General features: G+C 44.7%; 1 protein-coding gene across 2 annotated transcripts; it reads left to right on the top strand.

Annotated features, from left to right (window-relative positions):
- Positions 1 to 1,545: 1,545 nt before the first annotated feature.
- Positions 1,546 to 17,591, top strand: ppp6r2b (protein phosphatase 6, regulatory subunit 2b). 2 transcript variants are annotated; one of them, XM_083654949.1, is made up of 24 exons: positions 1,546 to 1,685; positions 4,482 to 4,685; positions 4,836 to 4,934; positions 5,340 to 5,526; positions 6,459 to 6,596; positions 6,682 to 6,747; positions 7,639 to 7,751; positions 7,849 to 7,962; positions 8,593 to 8,713; positions 9,071 to 9,232; positions 9,344 to 9,577; positions 9,705 to 9,769; positions 9,862 to 9,977; positions 10,105 to 10,190; positions 10,950 to 11,027; positions 11,122 to 11,219; positions 11,306 to 11,363; positions 11,841 to 11,962; positions 12,131 to 12,306; positions 12,653 to 12,809; positions 13,561 to 13,640; positions 14,204 to 14,399; positions 15,916 to 16,068; positions 16,169 to 17,591. In XM_083654949.1, exons 2-24 carry the CDS (start codon positions 4,558 to 4,560, stop codon positions 16,200 to 16,202), a joined length of 2,781 nt encoding a protein of 926 aa, XP_083511075.1. In that variant the 5' UTR covers positions 1,546 to 1,685; positions 4,482 to 4,557; the 3' UTR covers positions 16,203 to 17,591. The 2 variants fall into 2 exon arrangements, with proteins under 2 accessions (XP_083511075.1, XP_083511074.1); XM_083654948.1 differs by having other exon boundaries at positions 12,131 to 12,324.
- Positions 17,592 to 22,885: the final 5,294 nt, after the last annotated feature.

The following is a 22,885-nucleotide window of genomic DNA, read 5'->3' as shown; positions in this document are numbered from 1 at the left end:
TTGTGACAAATTTACAATAGTTAATTAATATCCAGCCAGAATCATTGCAAATGGAGGTTCAAAGTAACAGTTAGCAATAGCATTCAGTTAATCAATGCCTAATGACAGCCAGATTCCGTTTTAAACTTTAAAACAGAAAAACGGAAAAACGTTTTTAGCACACACAAAAAAAAAAAAAAAAAAATGAATGGGGGGGGGCCAGTTTAGGGAATGGGGGGGCCCGGCCCGGTCAGGCCCCCCTCCAACGCCGGGCCTGTCTCACAGCATTGTAACATTGTAGTGCAGCAAGAAAGGAAAACTACTGTAAACATTTGAACCACATTTCTTGTTTAGAACCTATAGCTAGCAACATCGCCATCTCCTGAAAAACATTAATATTGCACCTTTCTTGTGGCTACATCACAGCATCTACTGAAAAACATTTATAGTGGATCTGACTTGTTTAGTTCACTTTAGATTCACATCACATCTGAAAAACAACCAGTCGAGTGTAATAAGTAAATGAGGTTTAATTGTAAAAAAAAAAAAAAAATCTAAAAAAAAAAAAAAAAAAAAAAAAATTGGGGAACTGAAAAGTACCCGGCCGCGGCCCGGGCGGTTCCGCGATCCCTGCACATAGGCTACCGTATATATATATATATATATATATATATATATATGTATATTTTGCAAAGCAAATGGTCCCCATATCTAGAAAATACATTATTTTACATCTCTGATGTAATGTGATAGGCTACTGTATAATAATTAATTTGATTTATGTGTGCCACCGTTGGCCCGACCGTGTATGCCCAACCATTTATACAGCTTATCGAGCCAACCTTGTGCCAACGTTGGCCCAACTCTGGCCCAACTACGTTTTCAGCTGCCGACCAATGCCAACCATTGCCAACCTATTGCCAACGTTGTGCTAACGTGTCATTGCTATCTGGGCATGATCTATTGAAAGTCATCTTCAATGTCAAAAGACATCTTTAGATGGAGACAGAGAAAGAGGTGAGGGTCATCTGCATGCTATCCTTGAATGATGTGTGTGTGCGCGTGTATGTGTGTGTGCGTGCGTGCGTGTGCGTGTGTATGTGTGCGCGCCGGTAACTGAAATTAAAATATATGCGAGTACATTAAACTGATTGTCTAAATAAGTGATTGCCATAACTGCCCAAACCTAACCTCTTGCAAATTGTCAACACAACTTTTTTTTCCAGATTAACTGTTTTTCAGTGCAACAGAGAACACATCACAAAACATACACATACCCGCCCCCCCAAACAGCTTAATTAGTTGCAACTTATATTAGCTACAACAAGTTTATAAATGAGTAGCTAAAAGCCCTGTTGTGAAAAAAAGAAGCTCAATAGGGAAAATCGACAGAGTGAAAGGGCTCGAAACCGAGAGTGCCATGGATGTATTAAAAGAACGGAAAGTGCACATGCTCGATTGACAGCCTGTCCGTTCCCTAAGTTTTGATTACGTCTTCGGTGTCCGCCATTTTGATTACATTTGACAGATTTTTTTTTTTGCCTGCCTTCTGCTTTTGAAGTACAATTTGTCAACAACTACTGGCGGTTAGCTGGCCAAGCCTAGCGGTCGATGACTGTGCAGTGCATCTGAACCGGGGAAGGAGTTAACGCAGCCAGTCATGAATAGCAACTAGCCCCGGCGGGCCTCCTCCGGGTGACCTGACGGTAAAGGAATGATTGCCACTCAGCTTGTGGGGGACGGGCTGGTTATTATGCATGTGCGGATAACTTGTTTGTTTGACGGCCAAACAAAATCTTAACGCTAGCTCGCGACACCGAAGTCAGTCGAGACAACCTGGGTCTGAATCAGGACATCTGCGCCTGCAGCTACGCAGCCGTGGTGGTAAATAGGCTACATGGCTAACTATGGCATCCTGGTTTAAGATCTGCATGCTAAGTATTGTTAGCCACTGTGCTGCATTGAAATAGTGGTAGCTATAGCTAGCCGAGTGAGACATGGCATGTTAGTTTATGACCTGCGTGCGAGATAACGGCACCCCATTGAAAGAGGTCTGTCACGGTAACGTTAAATAAGCTGGTACGCGCTAACGTTACGGATGAGCTAACGGTTTACCCTACGACCGTACCGGGGTGACGCTTTTTAGGACACCAGAGAGGCCTGTCACCTGACTGCGCTGTGGAAGAAAGGGAGTGCATGCTAACGTTATATGTCATTTTCTCCTCAGCGAGAAGCCCTGAGATCAAAACACCCGTTTGTTTAGCCACAACATGTTAGCTAGGTTAGCTAATTGAGGGGATAATACGGGCTCAACATAATAAGCATCATCAACGTTAATGTTCTCTGTCAGTGTGAGTGAACTCGAGGCAGCCACCCTCTCTTTAGGGTTAACTTAATGGTCCACTAACTAGCTGGCTGGGTGGGTGACTTTGCGGTACCAAAAAAGACCATACCCACAATTTACAACAAACACATTGGACCAGCAGCATGTTAAAGAGGGAAGGTAGTGGTTATGTAGTGGATACTAACCGTCGCCTTGTCTCGGGTTAAATTAATTGAGATGGAGGCTTTATTAGTCTGTGGTCTTTCAGGTTTGGTTTAGGGGTGTTAAAGACAACATGAAACGGGTCTCAGGGCACTGTCAGATAAGGTCATCATCACCATCCCTAGTCTCAAGTTAGTACTGTGTAGGGACACTGTCAGATAATGTCATCACCATCCCTAGTCTCAAGTTACTGTGTAGTGGCACTGTCAAATGTCATTAGCATCCCTAGTCTCAAGTTACTGTGTAGTGGCACTGTCAGATAATGTCATCACCATCCCTAGTCTCAAGTTACTGTGTAGTGGCACTGTCAGATAATGTCATCAGCATCCCTAGTTTCAAGTTACTGCGTAGTGGCACTGTCAGATAATGTCATCAGCATCCCTAGTCTCAAGTTACTGTGTAGTGGCACTGTCAGATAATGTCATCAGCATCCCTAGTCTCAAGTTACTGTGTAGTGGCACTGTCAGATAATGTCATCAGCATCCCTAGTCTCAAGTTACTGTGTAGTGGCACTGTCAGATAAGGCCATCACCATCCCTAGTTTCAAGCTAGTACTGTGTAGTGGCACTGTCAGATAATGTCATCATCACCATCCCTAGTTTCAAGCTAGTACTGTGTAGTGGCACTGTCAAATAATGTCATCATCACCATCCCTAGTCTCAAGTTACTGTGTAGTGGCACTGTCAGATAATGTCATCATCACCATCCCTAGTCTCAAGCTAGTACTGTGTAGTGAGTGACACTGTCAGATAATGTCATCACCAACCCTATAGTCTCAAGCTAGTACTGTGTAGTGGCACTGTCAGATAATGTCATCACCAACCCTATAGTCTCAAGCTAGTACTGTGTAGTGAGTGACACTGTCAGATAATGTCATCACCAACCCTATAGTATCAAGCTAGTACTGTGTAGTGAGTGACACTGTCAGATAATGTCATCACCAACCCTATAGTATCAAGCTAGTACTGTGTAGTGAGTGACACTGTCAGATAATGTCATCACCAACCCTATAGTCTCAAGCTAGTACTGTGTAGTGAGTGACACTGTCAGATAATGTCATCACCATCCCTATAGCCTCAAGCTAGTACTGTACTGTGTAGTGGCACTGTCAGATAATGTCATCACCAACCCTATAGTCTCAAGCTAGTACTGTGTAGTGAGTGACACTGTCAGATAATGTCATCACCAACCCTATAGTATCAAGCTAGTACTGTGTAGTGAGTGACACTGTCAGATAATGTCATCACCATCCCTATAGCCTCAAGCTAGTACTGTACTGTGTAGTGGCACTGTCAGATAATGTCATCACCAACCCTATAGTCTCAAGCTAGTACTGTGTAGTGGCACTGTCAGATAATGTCATCACCATCCCTAGTCTCAAGTTAATATTGCGTAGTGTCACTAATGTAATCTTGCTGACAATCATAGGTGCATTTTTTACACACACGTTTTCATATCACATACCAAGACTATTACTAACAGAGTTCAATGTGTTTTGTTGACATAAATGGTAGCTCTTTCTTTCTTACTCGCCTTATCACAATTTTCAGAGGTCTTCTGTTTGGATAATGTAATTAATGTGCAGCCCCTAACTCAGTTATAGACGCACTGCTTCCTGCTATGGGGAGTAGAAGGCGCCAAGGAGGCAAGGCCTCAGTGCACTGCAGTTGACTGTTCCTTCCTCTGGCTGCAAAACATTTCTTTTGAAACATAGACATGTTGCACAAAGACGTGAGAGTGTGTGTTGTCAGTGTGGTATGTTTATGTGAATTCGTTGATGCTGATCCATGTCCAGTCCATGCAGTGTCAATATGGCAAATGTCGGGCTTTTTAGCAAAATTTCTGACTGAGGATTTTTACTCCTTATCCAGACGGAAGAGAATACACATTACCACAAATAGTGGTACACACAGTCAACATGGATTCATTCATAATCTTCAACATGTCTTTCACGTAGTGCCACATTACTGATGCCGATACCCCATCATCCTCATTCGGGCACCAGCTGAGCATATGCGCCTGTGACGTCAGCCATGTTTTGGAAGTTTGACCTGCACACGTCGTCCCACCTGGAGGCTCTGCTGGAGAAGGAGGATGTCACACTCGCTGAACTCATGGAAGAGGAGGATGTGCTGCAGGAGTGCAAGGCCCAGAACCGCAGGTCTGTTCACCGTTCACTTTGGCATAATGACAGCGAGTGCAACAGTAATTCTGGTGGAGAAAATTCTTCACATGCTTTGAATTTTCAGCGATTCCTGGTGTCGTGCCAATACTAACTGGTGGCTCTTTCCTCGTCGTCCCTGTTTTGTAGACTACTCCTGTTCTTGTCCCAGGACCACTGCATGCAGGAGCTGCTCCGTCTCATTACTACAGAGCCCCCTGCTGGTGTAGAGGAGATGAAACGCTTCAAGTAAGTGCCAGTGCTCAGAATGTGCCGATGCAGAATATACATACATACACCCAAAAAAATAATGCATTTGACCTGTCCTGCAGAATGTCATATCTTCTCCTTGCTATTTTGTACTTGTAAGCTGACAGCTTACATGGTCTCAGAATTGTAAAAATGCTTCAGAGATCCAGCCAAACCATTGACAATGCATTTAAAATGTCCCAAATAATTGGCTTTCAAAAGGGTCACTAGCCTGTGAAAATCACAACGGTCCAATTCCAGAAAAGGTTGCTTCTTCAATAAACAGATCTCCTATGGGACACTATTAATATCAATAGCTAGAAAATAAGAAATGTATTTTTCTTCTGCCCCAGAAAATCATAATGTGAGTGGCTTTGACTGACCTCGTGTGTTCATTTATTGCAGGTATCCAAACATAGCATGTGAGCTGTTGACATGCGATGTGGGGGTGATCAACGACAAGCTTGGTAATGAGGAGCCGTTGCTGGAAACTCTGTACGCCTTCCTGGAGCAGCCGTCCCCACTCAATCCCCTCCTGGCATCTTTCTTTAGCAAGACCATTGGGAACCTTATCACACGCAAGACCGAGCAGGTAGCACACACGCATAGACCCTCCCACATAGACACGCCCATACGTAGACACTCCCACCTAGACACGCCCACACATACTACTCAAAGTGCACGCTCATGAGGGGCGACAGCTTTGTTTTTGGATTGTCATGCTCTTAATGAGACACTGAGGTGTACCCACACCCACAGTGAGATCAGGGTAAGTGCTCGCGTTGGGAATTCCTCTCCACCGCGGTGCCTGTCATGTTTTCCTTCTATTGAAATGCCAATAGGCAGCGTGTTCCACAATTTCCCTCCAGCTTTGTACAAGGGATCTACATACAAAGAAGATTTTCGTCAGTAGACATTTACTTGTTTGTTTTTGTCCTAGTATACGTGATGAATCATGAATATAATGTTCACATTCCAATCTTTTACATTCACCCTGGGCTCGGTCTTTCATTTCTATTCCTAGTATTCCCATGATGTCACATGTATTTCCTGCCAATACGATGCTTTACCATATACACGGCTCATTGCCTCAATTTGATTATAATCACTTGTTAATTGATTACAATCACCTGTTGTTTTCCTACCAAGTTGTGATGTAACAAAATACTATTGCAGCGGTTCCCAACCTTTTCCAACTCAGGGCCCGCTTGAAAATCTCAAAACTTTTCGCGGCCCACCTCCGGTCGCGTCGGAGGGTCCGACCCCATACAAAATACGAAGGCCAAATAATGCGTTCTCAGAGCACTTTTTACTTTCCACAGTCACTAACAGCATCTGAAACATGTTGCATTTTCAGTGTTCCAGTTTTTAAGGAGCTGTCCATCAGCAAGTTGTTTTTGTTTTTGTTTAATGCCCACTTGCAATACCCTCGTGGCCCACCAGAGGGCCGTGGCCCACGGGTTGGGAATCGCTGTATTGAACACTTTGTATGATGGCGATTTCATTGCTGTCTGGTTTGTCTAGGTGACTACTTTCTTGCGGCGGAAGGAGGGATTCCTCTCGCTGGTCCTGAAGCATATCGACACGTCGGCCATGATGGATCTGCTGCTAAGACTGATCAGCTGTGTGGAGCCAGCCTCGCTCCGACAAGAAACACTCAATGTATGAGACGAACACACAGACGCATATGTTGAGACATGACACACCTGTAGGTTGTGCTATAATCATGTGGGATTTCCCTCAACAGTGGTTGAATGAAGAGAAGTTGGCTCAGAGACTCATAGAGCTCATTCACCCCGAGAGAGATGAGGAGGTAAGATGACTACAGTCTTTACCTCGGAGTCATTACTCATTACCAGCATCTTCTTCCTCTGAAAAAAATCTGGACAGCCGCTACCACACACACGCACGTGCACGCGCACACACACGCACGCACACACACACTCTATAGATCAGTGGTAGCCAACACGGTGCCCGCGGGCACCTGGTCGCCCGCGGGGTGGCGCTGTGGAGCCCGCAGGCCACGTTCAGATTTTTTTTTTTTTTTTTATCATATTTTAAATTTTTATAGAACACAAACAAGACAAAACAGACAAACAGGCTCAGACACAGGGGAAAGAAAGGAAAAACAAAACAAAACAAAAAAATATAATCAGAAAAATGTATTTTCTATTTGTTTTTCTCCTCCCTTCCCACAATAACACACGAATGTAGAAAATAATTGGTTTAACAATGCATACGTTTTAAAAACGTTTATTGTCTGTGTATAATTTATTGTCTGTGTATAATTAATTATTGATTAACTATTTTGATCCGCCTGGGCTGGGGTCAAAGTTTAGTTTTACGTTACGTCACTACGTCATTCACTCTGCGACAGTGCGACTGCCAGCTGCCAATGATTATATCAGTCGGCTAAGCTAAATGACGGAAAGCAAGAACAATGGCAGAAAAGCGAAAGAAAAAACATTACCAATTTCCCGAGGAGTGGGAGGAAGAGTTCTTCTTCACAACAGTGAAAGAAAAGAGTGTATGTCTCGATTAAATGCATAATACTCATTATTTAAAGGTAAATCGAGCAAATTTCAACAGGTAGCCCCCCCCCCCACATGACTCTCTACCCTTCAGGTAGCCCTCGACCTCAAAAAGGTCGGTGACCCCTGCTATAGATGGACCATTTACTAGGCTGGATGCATGTGTTTTTCAGAGGCAATCCAATGCATCACAGACATTGTGTGACATCATCCGTCTGAGCAGAGACCAGGCTAATCAGCTGCAAGAGATCTCAGAGCCAGACCCTTTGCTCACTGTGCTGGAATCGTAAGACACACACACACACACACACACACACACACGTACTTACACACACTCTGAACAGGATGTCGAGGCTGTGACACAACGTCTTGTGTTTCTACAGGCAGGAGTGTGTGGGGCAGCTGTTGCAGAACATGTTCTCCGGCGAGAGGACTGAGAGCTGTATCGTCAATGGAATTCAAGTCCTTCTCACACTACTGGAGATCAGGAGGCCTGTGTGAGTGACTGTTTCTGTTGCACAGTGACACTCAGCTGACACACCTGACTTGCCAGCGACCCCGTCTGCTGACTTTGGGATTCGCCCTCTCTCAGACAGCTAATAGCTCACCAGTGACGTGACACCTCGGTTCTGGAGGAGTATTTCCCCGTTCATATTCTGCATTGAGATTTTTATTATTAGCCATAATGTGGTAAGCACCCAACGGTACACTTACCACAGGCGGGCTAGTTGTGAAACGATGCTATATGTTCCTGTAGAACCCTATTTTTAAATAGGCCAGTTGGATTGGTTCCAGCCTTAAAACTCTTTATATGAGGATTTTTCTAAATGTGATGGAGAAAAGAGAATGGACAATTACTCTTCCGGAAACCAAAGGTGACGTCACAATGTCACATGACTGTTGTTGAGCTCTAATAAGAGCAAATTTAAATTGTGTATAATATTGCTCACAAATAAAATTTTATAAGCACCATTAATGTCATTTTTTCAACTGACCCCTGGCCCCTATCACTTTCCAAAATCTCTGGGCGTCTCCGGGCGAAGCCAGTCGAGTGTTCCTTGTGTAAGATAACCTAAGCCTTTATTTAAACATGGTGTTGGTGTGTGTTTTGTGTCCGTGTATGACAGGGTGGATGGTGTGATGGATGCTCAGGGATTCGAGAGAAGTTACACCGTCAACAGCAGCATTCTATTGGCCATCCAACCACAGCTCACACACTTCCACCAGCTACTGCTGGAGCCACCCAAGGTAAACAGCACATGTCCTCTAGCAGAGGGCTGGCTACTGAATCGTGTCAGTTACCACAGACTACCCAAAGATGTTTGAACATTCGGTGCCACATTTGAGTAATATAATGGCTAATCTTACATCACCATACCTGTTCTTTAACTAAAGTGACTTCTGATTGGCTCGTTGCCACAGGCAAGAAATACAAAGTTGTCCTGGCTTCGGTTTGCTTGTTCTACTTACATGGCTTGGCTACATTTGAACATTTAATACTGATGGTGATAGTGCACGCCACGGTGCAAGATATGTCGAATACCTGCCAAGTCCAGAAACACCTAAGGCAGCGTTTCCCAACCTTTGTTTTGTGTGTATGTTTAGCGTAGTCCCATGCTGACTAGTCTGGGTGTGCTGGTGGAGCCATTGGGTAACACGCGTCTTCACGTAGCCAGACTGGTGGCTTCTCTACTGTACACCAGCTCTGCTAGCCACGCAGTTGTAGCGCAGGAACTCTGCCGACTCGATACCATGGACCTGCTCCTGGTGAGACAAGCACACACTGTGTGGACCTGCCACTGACACAATCAAACTAGAACGTTCACCAAGTGACGTTTTTCTGGACGTCCCTTTCTAAAACGTGTCCTTGTTTTTCAGGACTTGTTCTTTAAGTACACGTGGAATAACTTCCTGCACCTCCAAGTGGAACTCTGTGTTGCTGCCATCCTGAGGCCCTGCGCCCACGAAATGAGACTTCAGCCTGGCCTGGGGTCCCAGGACAAGTCCAGGCTTCAACAGGACGGCCCGCAAGAGCAGGCCGTGCCTGAGCCACAAACTCCTGAACCTTCAGTCACCCCTGAAAACTCTGCACATAATACAATGGTGACTCACGTAGGTGTCTCTGATTGTATGCTTGGGTTTGCATTTATATCTTTTGAAATGCGATGTTCTCTAAACATAAGGACCCACTGTGGCTCTGTCTCTATTAAAACGGTCATTGGCTCTTCTTCTCTCACAGTTGTTTCAGCACTGCCACCTTGTCCAGAGGATTCTTGATGCCTGGGAGGAGAATGATCGAATCCAGTACGGAACGTTGCGCTAATGACAGCGTTGTTTTTGCTAATATACAGTACCCTATGGGTTTTTCTATATGAAGATCGTACTCCTGTGTTTAGGTCAGAGGGTGGTATGAGGAGAGGGTACATGGGACACCTGACCAGGATCGCCAACACAGTCGTCCACAACCTGGAGAAAGGCCCGGTTCACACCCAGATCAGCAGCCTCATCACAGGTGTGTATGTGGACATGCTCACACCATACGAGCAAGAACGTGATTGTAAAAGAAAAGACTTGTACAGTTACTACACTGCTGGAATAGAGTCTTCTCAATCCTGCCTTTCTTATGTGTTGGGATGCAGAGCTGCCACAGGACTTCAGAGGGCGCTGGGAGACCTTTGTGGACCAGACCCTGTCAGAAACCAATAGGAAGAACACCATAGACCTGGTATACACACGCGCCAGTGGTGGCCGGCCAATAGAGAGCGCTAGGGAGCCACCCCACCACTCCCCACATCCTAGAATTTAATTGGAATTTAATTTCGGGAAATTAGGTTACTTTGATCTATATATGTATTTTTTTTATGAGCAAGGTAAATATAATATAGTTAGTGAGTAAGATGTATAGTCTGCAATAAAAATGTAGATTTTCTACATTGTCTAGGTTACGTATTTCTGGCCTGGGCGCAAGAATCTTTGCCCATTGACAATGGGTTATGTTTTGTTTTTCTTTTTTTAATACTCTCTTTATTAGTTTGGGCAGTGTAAAGACAAGATATAGTACAATAATCTGTCATGCCCTTTACAAACGCCATTCCCACCCCAGCCTCCATTGCTTAACAGTATACCATAATACATAGACAAATAAGATTAGAAAATAATAATAATAATAATAATAATAAACAAACAAACTAAAAAATAAAATAAAAAAAGTAGAAACTCTCGTTATAAGTTGTACATGCACAGTTCTCAATACAAGAGATAGGAGTGTGAACCATATTGTCATATACAGTATCGATATCAAGAAAAATCCTTATGATTATCACGATATTGATTTCAACCATATCGTCCAGCCCCCCTTGGACAAAAATTCACCAGCTTCCACTGACACACTCATTTCTATAATCGTACTATATTGTATATCACACGTATATAAAATCTTACCTTTTGAATGTTTGGTAAAAAGTGTTGCATTTCCCTTTTCCAGGTCGGCACTGGAAACCTGCGTCATTCTTCAGAAGATGATATGGAAAGCCCCTTCCCCAAAGAGCTAACACTGCAGCAGGTACAAAACATACATAAGCAAACACACACAAACGTATTAACAGCTTTATCAGTCATTATTTAACCCATAGTGTGTGACGTGTGGGCTGTTTTAGGCCTTCTCAGACTACCAGATCCAGCAGATGACGGCTAACTTTGTGGATCAGTTTGGCTTCAATGATGAAGAGTTCACTGATCATGGCGACAGCATCAGGTAAATGACGTGACGATCCCTTCTGTGTGTCGGTGTGCTGTTGTGTTTGAGTGCTGCTCACTGAGTGAATCCTGCTGTCATTGCAGCGCAACCTTTGACCGGATTGCAGAGATCAATATCAACATCGATGCAGGCCAGGACAGTGTGAGTTAACTTTTTGGCCAATATTACTCACATATTTGCTCTAATGTGTGTATTATTTGTGGCTGTGCCATTATATCATCTCTAATGTTTGTTTGTTAATTTTTTAGTTTTAGGTTTGATCTTAGAATCAGAATCAGAATCACTTTTATTGCCACAGTATGGAAATTACATACGAGGAATGTGTCTTAGTGTCTCTATGCAGCGTAGTGGTCAGGTCAATATACAGAGATAAAGAAATAGGAAAAATAACTAAAAGACAAACACAACATTGCAAGTGCAATCAAATAAAATTAAATATATCTATACAATATGTACATGAGTGGAGGAGTGTTCCGTGGATATTAAATGTTATGTTGAATTTACATGACATTTACAATCTTCTTAGCCTTTATTGCACAACATAGTAAATATCAGCAAGATATATTATACATGTCACCGATGATATTCTTGACATTTAAGTGAACTTGTTGTATGCAGCCTAACACAGCTGTGTTTGAGGCCTGCTCCAAGGAGAATATTCAGCCCTTTGATGATGATGAAGAGGACATCTGGGAAGAGAAGGAGATGAACTATGCAACACAAACCAAGTCCCGAAACAGGTGAACACACTCTTATATACAGTACGCACACCCTTTCTTAAAATGTTTTTTATGTTATTTGTTTTAGCATGATGCTTCTAGTTTTACTCTGTATGTGTATTCATTTTAAACACACAGTTGGCCTCGCTCAATCAAACATACTAAAACAATGTTGCTGTCTGTGACAAGGTTTGGTGGGTCGCGGTCGTTCCAAAGCGACGCAGCAAGCAAGGCTTTTGATAGGACAGCAGGTTCAGGCACTGAGGCCACTGATAGGACAACGGGCTCAGACACAGAGGAAGGGGAGGAGCCTAAAGAGGGCCTGGATCCCTTCTCCAACCAGGCCCAGGCCGAGGGTATACCGAGTGAGACAAACTCTTATGGTGTGTGTGCATGGTGATAGAATAATTGTGTTGCTATGTTATGTTCCTGTAGAACCCTATTTTTAAATAGGCCAGTTGGATTGGTTCCAGGCTTAAAACTCTTTATATGAGGATTTCTCTAAACTAGGCATCTCGCGTGCTACGCGGTTTTGAGTTTGGTTAGTATAATAATGATCACAGTAATGTGTGGTTGATATGGTGTAGAGGTGCGTGCATGTATGTGGCCATCCACGTGTGTGTGTGTGTGTGTGACTTTAGCCGCCCTATGCTAGTCCAGACAGAGCAAGTGTCTCATGTACAGTTTGTGTGGTGCTGTGCGTCTGCTCAGGCACTGGCTGGGTAGCAGACTTCGCGGAGGTGAACTCGAAGGCCCCCGCAGCAGGAGCGGGCTTCGCCGCCTGGGACAGTCTCGCCTCCCAGCCAGCAACCACAGCCACAGAGGAGAAGGGATGGGCCAAGTTCACCGACTTCCAGCCTTTCTGCTGGTGAGTGTGGTGGGTGTGGTCCCAGTGTGTGGGGAGCCGTTGTGGAAAATACCCTAAAGCAACCTAAAGCCTCGTCTTGATGAGACGAACTGTGGTTGGAATGAAGCAACTGGAGAATGGTGTCGTGTTTTGAATGTTTGTCTTGGCAAGAGATCTATTTTTTCCGTGCGTACACAGAGATGATTTGGCAGTGCCAATCATGACCAAGCATAACGACTCGGTAGCCACCCTGTGCAAACATAGAGTAAGCCAAAAATGTATATTCCTAAACAAGTACATAGTATTTAACGTGGGGACAGAGACAGACAATGCAAATTGCCATTCATAACTCAAATAATTTTGAAACAAGCTTGGGGTTAACACAACCTTCAGAAGGCTGACAAAAATAGAAACGTCTAATTACCATACACTGAGCATGATACAGAAGATAAGGCCTATTCTTATCCATTGGTCATTGTAGTTCATTTTAGATCATGACAATTACAATGCTGTATTACTACTGAAAATAATGCATTATTGCAATTGCTTTGTGAATGTAAATTTGTTTCTTTGAATTTATTCACAAACTTTCTTGGATGAGAAAGTTTCCTGGCTCAGGCAACCTCCCGCACTTTATTTTCATCTCCGCAGCTCAAAGGTGCATGCGCTGTAAAGGAGAGCCCTCTCCTGATGGACTTGGTGCTACATCCAGAGTGTGTTGGCTATATTGTATAGTGTGCAGATGTTCTAATGGCTGTGACGTCTTCCTCAGCTCAGAAACAGGCCCCAGGTGCAGCTCTCCCGTGGACTCGGACCTCAGCGGATCAGACCAAACCAAACCAAACCAGAACCGTAAGTTGTGGCTATGTGGTTATTTACAGTGATAATATTGTTACAAAGTGAATGATGAAAATGCTAATTTACTGACGTATCATTTTTTTTTTGAACATTTTGAATTGATTGTTATGTTTGTAATTTGGTCAAAATTGCTACAGTATTTCAAATAGGAATTCTGTACCATAATGAACATCTCATGCTGTTGACAAAAATATGATAAATGGAAAAACACTCTGTGAGACAATAATTGAAACTGTCCTTACTGCTGGCAGGAGGAGGGGGACATAGTTAAGTAGTGGAGTAGAAAACAAAAATGCATGCCCATCATTGGAGACAAAGTTACACCTGTTTGTCCATCTTGACAATGTTCCCCAAAGAATCAGACAGCTCCCAGACATTGTTTTATGTCAAGAGACTGACACTGTGACTGTAATCTATGTGTCAAGAGACTAACACTGTCACTGTAAACTATGCGCTGTAGTACTGCCATCAATTCACCCATCTCATTTCAGCATTTCCATGAGTAAAAAGTGACCCCCCCCCCCCCTCTCTCTCTCTCTCTCTCTCTCTCTCTGCAGCGTGTGTGTGGAGTGTGTGTGTGGCACGGAAGGCTCCACTGGTGGCGTCGGACAGCTCTTCCTCTGGCGGCTCAGACAGTGACGAGGAGGAAGACAAGACAGAGTCTGTGTCCTTGGAGACCATCACCACGGGTGCTGGCAAGGAGACCATCCGGCTAACCGTGGACGCCAAAAACGAGCGGGCGGTCTTCAGCAGGTATGCACAATCTGTCAAATAAAACAAAAATACTTTGACTGGTGCAGTACACTCACACTCTATATATCCCTTCACTGTCTGTACACTCTGACCCTCTTATTTTGAAGCATCTCTTCCCTTCAAACGTTGTCCTGCCCAATTCTACGTTCCCTTCTTCCCTGTTTGTCACTTACCCCTCACTTCTCCTCCTGTCTGATCTCCTCTTGACTCCAGAGTATTCAGACCAGCAGTCAGAGGGTATGTGTTGTGTTGTGCTTGAGCTCCCTTGCTCCTCCGGTGTGTGGAATGCTTTCCTAAAGTTGGATGAAGGATGACCACGTCTCTTGCTATATGCATAGATTGACCATTAACAACATGTTGCTAGCTTGAAGCTGTCCACTCAGCAGCTCACAAACCAAGTAAAGAGGGGTGTAGGGAGTCTATTGTAACACCTGGAAGGGAACTAGACTGTCTCTGTCGAATAAACCAATAAATGGGCATCCGGGTAGTGTAGCAGTAGATTCCCTGCCTACCAACACGAGGGTCGCAGGTTCGCGCCCCCGCGTTACCTCCGGCTTGGATGGGCATCCATACAGGCACGATTGGCTGTGTCTGCGGGTGGGAAGCCGGAATGAGGGTATGTGTCCTGGTCGCTGCACTAGCGCGTCCTCTGGTCGGTCGGGGCGCCTGTTCGGGGCGGAAGGGAACTGGTGGGAATAGCGTGATCCTCCCACTGTGCTACGTCCTGCCGGTGAAGCTCCCCACTGTCAGGTGAAAAGAAGTGGCTGGCAACTGCGCATGTATCGGAGGAAGCATGTGTCTGTGTGTGTGTAACGGCTCTCCCCAGATCGGCAGAGGGGGTGGGGCAGCAGGAGGAATTGGCCAAGTAAAATTGGGGAGAAAATGGGGAGGAAACCAGAAAATAAATAAATAAACAAATAAATAAGTAAGTAAAAATGCATCAGCCAACAGTTATCTTCTGTATAACGCCCATCATAAGATTGATTTGGACCCCAGCTGATAGGCTTTGTTTCTGTCGGAGTAACCACACTACTAACAAAATATCAGATAGCATGCTGCTACAACAAAATGCTAACAATCCAACATATCAACTTCCTAACACGTCAATATAATAACAAACATATTACTAACAAACCGTGCACCAGGAAGCATGCAAGGGTTCCTCCCTTTACTGCCTGCTTTAAGCTCCACCCACAAATGACTTAATTCACCAAGAAGGGTTCAACTGGACACTCGCCATCCATTCTCCGTAGGGTGCGCTGTCGCTTTGTAACCAAGCCCGCTCGCACTCCCAGTGGCAGAACATTGGATGTACGTGTAGGGGTGTGTTTGTGCGTGTCGGTATACGTGTAGGTGTGTGTTTGTGCGTGGCATGTTGATGACTGGTGTGGTCTGAAATGAGAGTAATGTCAGCACATTGGCATCCACAGATTGTTCACTACAGTTTGAGTGCAGATAGCGATGCTCTAGCTGTCTCTCTCAGTCTAGTTAGATGCACTTTGTTTTGTCCATACAGTGAAGCGGACAAGGTGCCGATAGAGGGACTGTCCATCAAAGACAAAGGTAAAGGCAACGTGAAAGACAGCAAGAAGGGGAAGAAGGATGGCGACTTTCCCAGCACAACTACCACCAGTCCACCTGAGCGGCCGGCTGCGGTCACACAGAAAGTGTATGTTTGTGTGCGTGTGTGTGTGTGTGTGACAGATATATCAATTAACTTGTGCTGCAGAACTCACTTATCTAATCATTGATCTTTGCTTACCTTACAGAGAGACGCAGCCCTCTGCTAATGGACCGGCCTAACGCTGCGGTACAGGCACACACACACACACACACACGCGCTCCACTCACACCTGCCCATTCAACACACACGGTCAGCCATGACACCTCCTCTCCACACACACACACACACACGCTCCACTCACACCTGCCCGTTCAACACACACAGTCAGCCATGCCACCTTCTCTCCACTCACACCTGCCCGTTCAACACACACGGTCAGCCATGCCATCTTCTCTCCACACACACACACGCTCCACCCACACCTGCCCGTTCAACACACACGGTCAGCCATGCCACCTTCTCTCCACACACACCTGCCCGTTCAACACACACGGTCAGCCATGACACCTCCTCTCCACACACACGCTCCACTCACACCTGCCCGTTCAACTCACACGGTCAGCCGTGCCACCTTCTCTCCCCGCTAGCACTCCTCCCATGCCTTGTGTCCAAAGAGGTGCGAGTGAATGGGAGGTCACCAACTGATGAAGATCAAAGGGCCCTTAACAGTATGTTTTTTGGATACAGATATTTTGGAGTCCAAATGGCGATATTTCTCCTACACATCATCAGTGACATCATCTCATTTGTAAAGTGGCACTCTGATTTCATACTACAGTCTGAAATTGCAGCATTCCGGAAGTGGTTCTTGCAGGGTAGTTTGTATGTCGAGTGTGTTCGCTCTCTAGGCGCTGAAAGCAGCACTCCCCAAGGAACTTTTCCAGCAGAGCATTTGACTGTTTACATCAGTAGGGAAAGTGGTATTCGACTAATCGGCTAAATTTGCGAGCATGCTAGCTGCCATTTTTCACAGTGAAAATAAGTTCAATCTTGCTCAGATCACCGCTGCCTCTCACTCCCCACCCCCCCCCCCCCTTTATAATTAGTGCAAACGTGACCAATAATAAATTGGCACTTTCCATCCTTTCTCCTGCTTTAATCCTATGGAAAGCGAGTTCTATCTTTCCCTTAATCCGATTTGAATTAGGAACACATCAACAGTCGTGCTTTCTGCTGTTCGTACCGCATCACTGTCACTTCCCCTTCCACCTCCGGCCAGATTCATGTCGTTTAGTGTGTGCTGTTTTATGTATGATGTGTGTAGACATGTATCTGGCACACATGTCTACAGACACATACTCTTGTGTGAGGTACAGAGTGTATTCTCAGGTCAAAGAAGAGGTATGTAGATACAAAGAAAGCACACCTGTGTAACACACACGCACACATACCACACACGTGTACACACAGTCATATCCACGCTAGGGCTGTCAAAGAATATTCTATATTTGAATATATATTTGAATATTCAAATTAAAAGAATATTCGAATATAAATATTCGATTTTGTTATTATTATTTTATTTTATTGATTGATTTTTTTTTTTTTTTTTTTACATTTAACCAGGTTAAAAAAAACTGACCAAGAGGGCAACATAAAAACATACATCGTTTGCCTGGTTATTTAAAAACATTACAAAAGTTTAGGCTACTACTGTACTAATGCTGACTGAATAAATATGAAAAAATGTTGAAATACAATAAAAAAATTATGTTTGATTACATATACCAAGTAGTTATATTAGCTCTCTGGTTGTATTGGTTTGCCTTGCCATGAATGTTTTTTTTTTAAGTATTCAAATATATTCAAACGAATATGTTTTGATTAGAGGGAATATTCTAATATTATTTTGGGCCAATTTTGACAACCCTAATCCATGCGCACGCACACCAGGGATTCCGTTTTTTCTAAACGGCCAATGGAGCCGACAACATTCCAGAATTCCGGCCTTATAGAATATTTACCAGCCCAGTCAAAATGTTTTGGAAAAAGATAGATGTAATCATTTTTAAAATACATAACATATTATTGTATATTTTTAGCAAACAAAATCTTAATTCTAAATCATTTTTGTTGGCATTTATTTCAAAATAATTATCTAACTATTCACTGCGGTCTGTGCTTGCAAGTGCAAAGGCAGCGAGCCACACACTGCTCCTTATTTAATTAATTTATTTGATTTGGGTTTGCAGGCCCGTTAAAATTTCACATCATGATTATCGTGACCAAAATTATCACGGTTATCGTATTATCACGGTATTCGTAAAAAATTGATGAAAATGTTCAAAAAGTACCGAGAGACTCACTGAAATCATTTTACAACGTTTTACATGGAAAACTCAGACCCAAAAAGGATTGATACACTCACTGAAATCATTTCTCCTAGGCTGCACGTTTGCATCTGGGAGACGGTTGCCAACTGTGGTTGATGATGGACAGTATTTACCATGTTTTCCAAAGCACTGTAATCATGGTACCATGGTAATCACGGTTTTAATAATAATGAAAATTTGAAACGGTACGGTTATCGTAAGGAATTCTATCACGGTTATCATTAAAACCGGTTATCGTTACATCCCTAATAACAATAAGCTTTACAACCTGTCAGAGGACCTCTCTGTCGCTGCTTTTCTCGCAATATGCCCGCAGCAGTTTCTTCACTGATAAGCTCTCCGCTGTATGTGCAAAGCTGAAGCCAACTTGCGATTCTTAATATCAACCCAACTTTTCCTCGCTGAGGCGGCTTCTCATGGCTGTTTGGATCTTGTTCTGGACCATCGTTACATCAAAAGAACTGGCCGAGGGATGTCTGCGTTGACATTTCGGTCTCTTGTGTCAAGCCAAAGCGCTGTCGGCTGCGGGATGCTGCAGGTGCCGCTTTTGCATGGCGCGCTACAGTTAAAGAGCATCTGCTGTATTTTTTCCCTTTTTCACCAAACACTCAACATAACAGCGGGGCGAAAATAAACAATATATTTAAGTCTATATTTAAAGTCTATATTTAAGTTGTAGCTGATGGCAACATCACTGGCTATACAGGTCAGCCAGTAGGTCACACAATATTAGGCTACTTTATATAAGGAATTTATTTATTTGGCACATTTCCAACCACCTAATTGAGCCGACGACCTTTTAATTTGCCGCCCCACGGCAACAAATACGGCCTAAAAGCCGGCAATTACCGGCTAATGGAATCCCTGGCGCACACACACACACACACACACACACACACACACACACACGCACACAGACATTGATGTGCACATACCAATCCATATCACCCACAGAGCTGTTTAATTGTAATATTGTGACATTTGAACCTGTATTAGGTTGTGGCTATTCTTCTTGGTAACATGTAAACGTAATATAAATGTAAACAGTATATATAAACATTATATCTATTTTTGGAATAAATCCAGGCGTATGGCAAGGCAGTTGTTTTGCAGGTTGCAATGTGTGTAATGTATGTGTGTGTTGTACTGTTGAAATGAGGCAATAATGATGTCTGTGTTTCGGTTTGTACCCCAGCATCAGTTCCTGTTCCTCTGCTCCATGCTGTGTGTGTGTGTGTGTGTGTGTGTGTGTGTGTGTGTGTGTGTGTGTGTGTGTGTGTGTGTGTGTGTGTGTGTGTGTGTGTGTGTGTGTGTGTGTGTGTGTGTGTGCGCGTGGGAGTGTGCATGTGCCTGGATGTGCATTGGTGGTAACCCACAGTATGTCTTCCAGACAGCCATTTTTTATTTGACCTTTGTCCCTGTCTCCCTCTTTCTCAGGGCAGGAGTTGACTTTAATTGCGTTATGCCTATGAAGTGATTTACTTAGATTGTTCTATTTTAATTTCATAAGCACTTTCAAGAAGCACTTTTTGGTTTGTACTTGGTGGCGATAGATGCCGCCGGTATTCCCTGCTCAAAGAGGCGGGAATGTTTGACTTGAATAAGTGAATTATGTAGATATTTTAGAGTGATTTGTTTTCCAATATGCTTTTTTTGCCAAAGTGTGTCTTCCCACCAGTGGATGACTGGATTTCATATCTGTGAAGTAGCCTCCTTCCCTGTGACGGTTTATAGGTCTGGATGAGGAGAACCAATTTGGATTTCTCTTAAGCAAGTCTTTTTGTGTGATGTGATGTGATCCCCTCCTTCCTAAATTATTTTTCAAATCCCGAGTGGAGAAGTTGTTTAGGGAGTTGTTGGGGTAGGGGAGGAGTTGTTAGAGGAGTTGTTGGGGTAGGGGAGGAGTTGTTGGGGTAGGAGAGGAGTTGTTGGGGTAGGGGAGGAGTTGTTAGAGGAGTTGTTGGGGTAGGGGAGGAGTTGTTGGGGTAGGGGAGGAGTTGTTAGAGGAGTTGTTGGGGTAGGAGAGGAGTTGTTGGGGTAGGAGAGGAGTTGTTGGGGTAGGGGAGGAGTTGTTAGAGGAGTTGTTGGGGTAGGGGAGGAGTTGTTGGGGTAGGGGAGGAGTTGTTTGGGGAGTTGTCGGGGTAGGAGAGGAGTTGTTGGGGTAGGGGAGGAGTTGTCGGGGTAGGAGAGGAGTTGATGGGGTAGGAGAGGAGTTGTTGGGGTAGGGGAGGAGTTGTTTGGGTAGGGGAGGAGTTGTTTGGGGAGTTGTCGGGGTAGGAGAGGAGTTGTCGGGGTAGGAGAGGAGTTGTTGGGGTAGGAGAGGAGTTGTTGGGGTAGGAGAGGAGTTGTTTGGGGAGTTGTCGGGGTAGGAGAGGAGTTGTCGGGGTAGGAGAGGAGTTGTCGGGGTAGGAGAGGAGTTGTTGGGGTAGGAGAGGAGTTGTTGGGGTAGGAGAGGAGTTGTTTGGGGAGTTGTCGGGGTAGGAGAGGAGTTGTCGGGGTAGGAGAGGAGTTGTTGGGGTAGGAGAGGAGTTGTTGGGGTAGGAGAGGAGTTGTTGGGGTAGGAGAGGATGCAAGGTGTCAACGACGACAAAGATTCATCCCAGATCCCCACATGGCAAACTGGAATGAAGTGTAGCCTACTAGCTTTGAAAGCAATAGAGCTGCTGTCCCAGTTCCACTTCCTGTCCCCATGCAGCCCTTAGAGCCTTCCTTTAGCTCTGTCCCCATGCAGCCCTTAGAGCCTTCCTTTAGCTCTGTCCCCATGCAGCCCTTAGAGCCTTCCTTCCTTTAGCTCTGTCCCCATGCAGCCCTTAGAGCCTTCCTTCCTTTAGCTCTGTCCCCATGCAGCCCTTAGAGCCTTCCTTTAGCTCTGTCCCCATGCAGCCCTTAGAGCCTTCCTTTAGCTCTGTCCCCATGCAGCCCTTAGAGCCTTCCTTCCTTTAGCTCTGTCCCCATGCAGCCCTTAGAGCCTTCCTTTAGCTCTGTCCCCATGCAGCCCTTAGAGCCTTCCTTTAGCTCTGTCCCCATGCAGCCCTTAGAGCCTTCCTTCCTTTAGCTCTGTCCCCATGCAGCCCTTAGAGCCTTCCTTTAGCTCTGTCCCCATGCAGCCCTTAGAGCCTTCCTTCCTTTAGCTCTGTCCCCATGCAGCCCTTAGAGCCTTCCTTCCTTTAGCTCTGTCCCCATGCAGCCCTTAGAGCCTTCCTTCCTTTAGCTCTGTCCCCATGCAGCCCTTAGAGCCTTCCTTCCTTTAGCTCTGTCCCCATGCAGCCCTTAGAGCCTTCCTTTAGCTCTGTCCCCATGCAGCCCTTAGAGCCTTCCTTTAGCTCTGTCCCCTTGCAGCCCTTAGAACCTTCCTTTAGCTCTGTCCCCATGCAGCCCTTAGAGCTCCTTTAGCTCTGTCCCCATGCAGCCCTTAGAGCCTTCCTTCCTTTAGCTCTGAAAGTTACCATACACACACTTTCATATTGTTGAAGCCATGTTTGCTTTTAGCTATAGAGCACTTTGAGATGTTTTGAATGAAATGGAACTGGGCAGCTAGTCAGGGTTAGTTTGAGTCGGCGTTTGAGCAGGAAAACAGGGCTGTTCTCCAGGTCCTTTATAGTCAGGGTTGTACAGGGTCTCTCCCCCTCCTTCCCAAACCTAAGCACTGCATCTGACCCTTAACCTTTGTGTTTTGCTGTGCGTGTGTGCGTGTGTGTGTGTGTGTGTGTGTGTGTGTGTGTGCGGGTGCATCAATGAGTGTGTCTCCTATGCGGACTGTGTGTCCTTTGCGTTGGGAGTGTGTGTGTGTGTGTGGTGCTGTGTAGCTACGGGTATGGTAAGATTTGACACATAATGGCATGAAGTACATGACAGAATCATCTTTAAGTGCCATTACGTGACACGTTTGCACATTTTAGCCTCATTTCACCTGGTGGCCATGTGCTGTATTTTTGCAGTATATGTGCCATCAACTCATTGATAGGCAATGATCTGATCAATTACCTCCCCGGCTCCCCCCCTTCCCCCATCACCTGATACTTACAAGGTTGTCCGTTGCTAAGTTGAATTATTCCATGCATTATTACAGCTTACCACATTTGACGTGTGCGGATGCATGTGTGTGTGTGTGTGGGAGTCCGTGACGGCGCGTTCAAGACAGCTGTGTTGTAAAATGCCTTTTATTGTAAAGTGGACTGATGCTGGCGGTTTTCCCCGTATAGAGAGTAACGTGTCTGTTACCTGTCGTCAAATTTCAGCTTGTACATTCAGATATGAACCTAAATAAATATGTCCGATCATGAAGAGCGAGTGTGTTTTTGTCTCACACTGCTGCTGAAAAACACACACACACACACACACACACACACACGGAACAGGACTCTTTCAACAGAAGCACACAAATATGTTTACCTTGAGGGCAGGTGAGCAGCAGGAGGATTATATTGCGCACCTTAACGCATTTGAGACACAATGAATGCTGTACACTGACTGACAGCATCTCCTCCATTCCAAACATGAAGACCTGCTCAGCACACATATCTCCTGTG

Source organism: Poromitra crassiceps (assembly GCF_964638095.1).
Source record: "Poromitra crassiceps genome assembly, chromosome: 18".
NCBI classification, from domain to species: domain Eukaryota; kingdom Metazoa; phylum Chordata; class Actinopteri; order Beryciformes; family Melamphaidae; genus Poromitra; species Poromitra crassiceps.
Note: the sequence above shows the minus strand (reverse complement) of the source record. Positions and strands in the feature narration are given on the sequence as shown.

Coding starts and splice junctions, on each gene's coding strand:
- ppp6r2b (XM_083654948.1), top strand. CDS start 4,558: ATGTTTTGGAAGTTTGACCTGCACACGTCGTCCCACCTGGAGGCTCTG. Junction 7,963..8,592: donor CTGGAGATCAGGAGGCCTGT/GTGAGTGACTGT, acceptor CGTGTATGACAG/GGTGGATGGTGTGATGGATG. Junction 9,578..9,704: donor ATAATACAATGGTGACTCAC/GTAGGTGTCTCT, acceptor CTTCTCTCACAG/TTGTTTCAGCACTGCCACCT.